This window comes from Arvicola amphibius, chromosome 2, assembly GCF_903992535.2.
Source record: "Arvicola amphibius chromosome 2, mArvAmp1.2, whole genome shotgun sequence".
Classification (NCBI taxonomy): Eukaryota; Metazoa; Chordata; class Mammalia; order Rodentia; family Cricetidae; genus Arvicola; species Arvicola amphibius.
Genome location: NC_052048.2, coordinates 138522672 through 138526257, shown reverse-complemented (window position 1 = coordinate 138526257; position 3586 = coordinate 138522672). Strand labels below are relative to the sequence as shown.

At 43.5% G+C, this 3586-nt stretch overlaps 1 protein-coding gene across 1 annotated transcript; it reads right to left on the bottom strand.

Moving 5' to 3' along the window:
- Positions 1-2096: 2096 nt before the first annotated feature.
- Positions 2097-3053, bottom strand: LOC119807989 (rRNA 2'-O-methyltransferase fibrillarin-like). The gene is given in 1 exon segment (XM_038320258.1): positions 2097-3053. A coding segment is annotated over 1 exon segment (957 nt).
- Between the last annotated feature and the right edge of the window lie 533 nt (positions 3054-3586).

Below are 3586 nucleotides of genomic sequence, written 5' to 3'. Positions count from 1 at the left end.
GTCTAGTTTGCTAAGAGTCTTTATCAGTCGCCGTTAGTCCAATGTTTCCCAGCCACTATTGGTGTTCATCATTGGGGGTAACTTTTCTTCAAAAGGTGTGACCAGCTGCATTACTGCTTCAAACGTGAAACCAGCTGTCCTAGCTAGCATTAACCGACAACTCAACCTGGCCTGAGTCATCTGAGAGGAAGTCTCCGCTGAGGAACTGTCTAGATCAGATTGACCCTTGGGCATATCTGTGGGGAGGTTGTCTTGAATGTGGGAGGGCCCAACCCACTGTGGACAGCACCATCCCTCGGCAGGTGGATGTGAGCCACCTAAGAAAACTAGCTAAGCATGAACAGGCCAGAGTGAGCTGGGGAGCAGTGTTCCCCTTTTATTTCCTGCCTGAGCTCCTCCCCCACTTGCCCCAGTGATAAGCCGCAGGCTGGAAATGTAACTCAGATAAATTCCCCCCCACCCAGCCCAAGGCTGCTTTTCCTCAGAGTCTTGTCACAGCAGCAGAACGGAACTAGAAAACCACTTTTAATGCACGGAAGGGACCCAATAGGTCCCACGGGTAACCCCTTCCATATGTGTCTGCGCTCATTTTCTACGGTTCTATTGGAGATTTTGAAAATGTCTTTTATTAGAGATCTAAGCTCACAGTGTACAGACTTCATGGTATGCGCAGGGGATTATCCTTACATTTCAGCTGTCTGCAGGACATGGCTTAAATCTGATTTTGTTTCTGTCTTAAACTCATGAGGTTTCCTCTACAAGTGCCAACTTTTTTATGTCCTGTTTCTATCTATCTGTCTTTGTGCCTGTCCGTCTGTCCGTCCATCCATTCATCCATCCATCCATCCATGTATGTATGTATGTATGTATGTATCTATCTATCTATGTATCTATGTATCTATTTATGTATCTATCTATCTATGTATCTATCTATGTATTATGTATGTATGTATGTATCTATCTATCTATATATCTATGTATCTATGTATCTATTTATGTATCTATCTATCTATGTATCTATCTATGTATTATGTATGTATGTATGTATGTATGTATGTATGTATGTATCTATCTATCTATCTATCTATCCATCCATCCCCTTCTGCTCTGCCTCTCCTCTCAATGTTCTTGAATAATATCCATAGAAATTTACTGATCAGAATGAATCTTTTCAAAGAACTGACTTTTGACTCTTGGTTATTCTCTCTTTTTTCCCCTAGTACCTGGATTTTCCTTTTTATTACTCCCTTCCACTTCCGCTGAGGCGACTTGCTCCTCTCCAAACCGCTAGCAGTGACTGCACAGGCTGTGCACCTCACTCTTCTCTCCTAACACCTAGATTTAAAGCGATGCACATTTTTCTAAGCACATATTTAACCGGGCTCCACAAGTTTGATGTATTTTACTCTCACCATGCAGTTCAACTTCTCACTTAAGATTTCATTGTAATTACTTCTTTACTCCGGGCTTCTCAGAAGCATTGATGCTTACAAAACTGTAGGGACTTTCCCACAGTGCTCTTTGTTACTATTGCCTTCATGCTTAGTTCCACTGTTGTGAGGTAATACAATGTGCGATTAATATTTTCAGATCTTTAAAGCCAAGAATGTGGTTCCTTTGGTAAGCGTCCCAAGTATGTCCCACAAGAATGTGTCCTCTACAGATTCTGACCACAGAATACTTTGTATATAAACTTTATTAAGTCTGTTACCCTTGCTTTCAATTCACATACATGTTTGCTGAAATTTTTGACTCTTTGGAGAAACAGAGAGATTTGCTAAGAATCTACAGCTATGATGAGAGATGTGGCTGTCTCTAATTCTGTCGGGTATTTTATCTTCACATAATGTGAGGTTATTTTATTTGCTGCACATAAATTAAGGATTGAATGTTATATGTTTTTATCATTATAGCAAAGTCTTTTATGTTGAAGCCCATTTTCACCAGTGAGAGAGTCACATTAGTTTCCATCCCATTGTGCATTTTATGTATTTCCCGTTTTACTTTTTTTTTTGACAGATGAGTCTTTTAATAGAAAAAAATACATGTGCAACAGTAGCAACACACATTTCTTCGAATCCAGACAGCTCCAAGTTTCAGTTCTTCACCTTGGGAGGTGGCCTGTACACACCTACAACCACAGCGTGGTCCTGGGGCTTCATATTCTCCTGCTGCGTCTTCTTCACTTCAGATGCAAACACAGCTTCTGCCGAGGCTGTGGAGTCAATGCAGTTCGCCTTAATGGAAATCACAGAGTGTCCTCCATTCCTCAGGAAGGTGTGGGCATTCAGGGCCACAATCCGGGTTTGGCCTGGCTGTGCCACATCGGCAAAGATCACATCCACCATGGCGATAAGCATGCGGTATTTGTGTGGGTGTCGGGCATCTTCAATCACAGGAATAATGTTGGTCCTCTTCTTGGCCAAGTTGATGAGGTCACGGCCAGAACGGTGGGAGAACTCAACTGCATAGACCAGACCATCCGGGCCAACGATATCAGAGACGTGAGAGACAGTGGTGCCTGAGGCTGCCCCAAGGTAGAGCACCTTGGCCCCTGGCTTGATATGGATCTGGTCTACGCCGCCCAGGATTGCTGCTGCCAGCTTGGAACGGAAGGGGTTCCAGGCTCGGTATTCAATTTTGTCATCTCCCTCTGAAATAGAGACTCTCTTCTCCCCATACACAGACTCTCCAGGGACCAGATTCTTTGTGACAAGGGCATCCTCCTTTCCGCGACAGATAAAGATGCCTTCATGCCGATGTGGTTCCAACATCACATTCTTCCCTGACTGGTTTCCTCTCTTGCCTCCCCGGCCACCACCTCGACCCCGGCCGCCCCCAGACTGGAAGCCTCCACCTCGTCCACCTCCTCCTCCACCTCCTCCTGGTCCCCTGAAGCCTCCACCTCCACCTCGACCTCGGCCTCCACCAAAGCCTCCTCGACCCCCGCCAAAGCCTCCTCGTCCACCTCATCCTCCTCTACCACCTCTGTCACCACCGAAGCCTCCTCTGCCACCAAAGCCACCCCCACGGGGGCTGAAACCTGGCTTCATCACTGCGTTCTGGTCGCAAGGCTCCAGCAATCAGCGGCGTCCCTCACTCCACGAGTCTCAGTCTTTTGCACCCCGTTTTACTTTTAATATTTCTGTAACCCTTACATTGAAAGTGAGCATTGTGTACTTGGGCTGTATTTTATTATCTACTAACAAAATGTGACTTTTATTTGTAGGCTTTCATCTCATTTGTACTTAATGTAATTATCAACATTTTAATCTTTCTCTGACTTAATTGTCATTGTTTTCTACACATTCTACCTATTATCTGTTATTTTCTTTTCTTTTTCATTGGAGGGGGCTTAATAGGGCATTTTAAATTCTATGATTTTCCCTTCTAATAGACTATAAATTATTTCTGTTTTTATTAGCTTTCACAGTCTTCTATAGAAGCTCTTGTTTTGTAAGTTAATACTTAACTGTATCCCTCTAACATTTATCTTTGAAAACACAGACATACCAACATCTCTAAATGAAAACAAGAAAACATTTAGTATGAGATATGAGTTCATATTAGACTTGAGTGGAAAAAG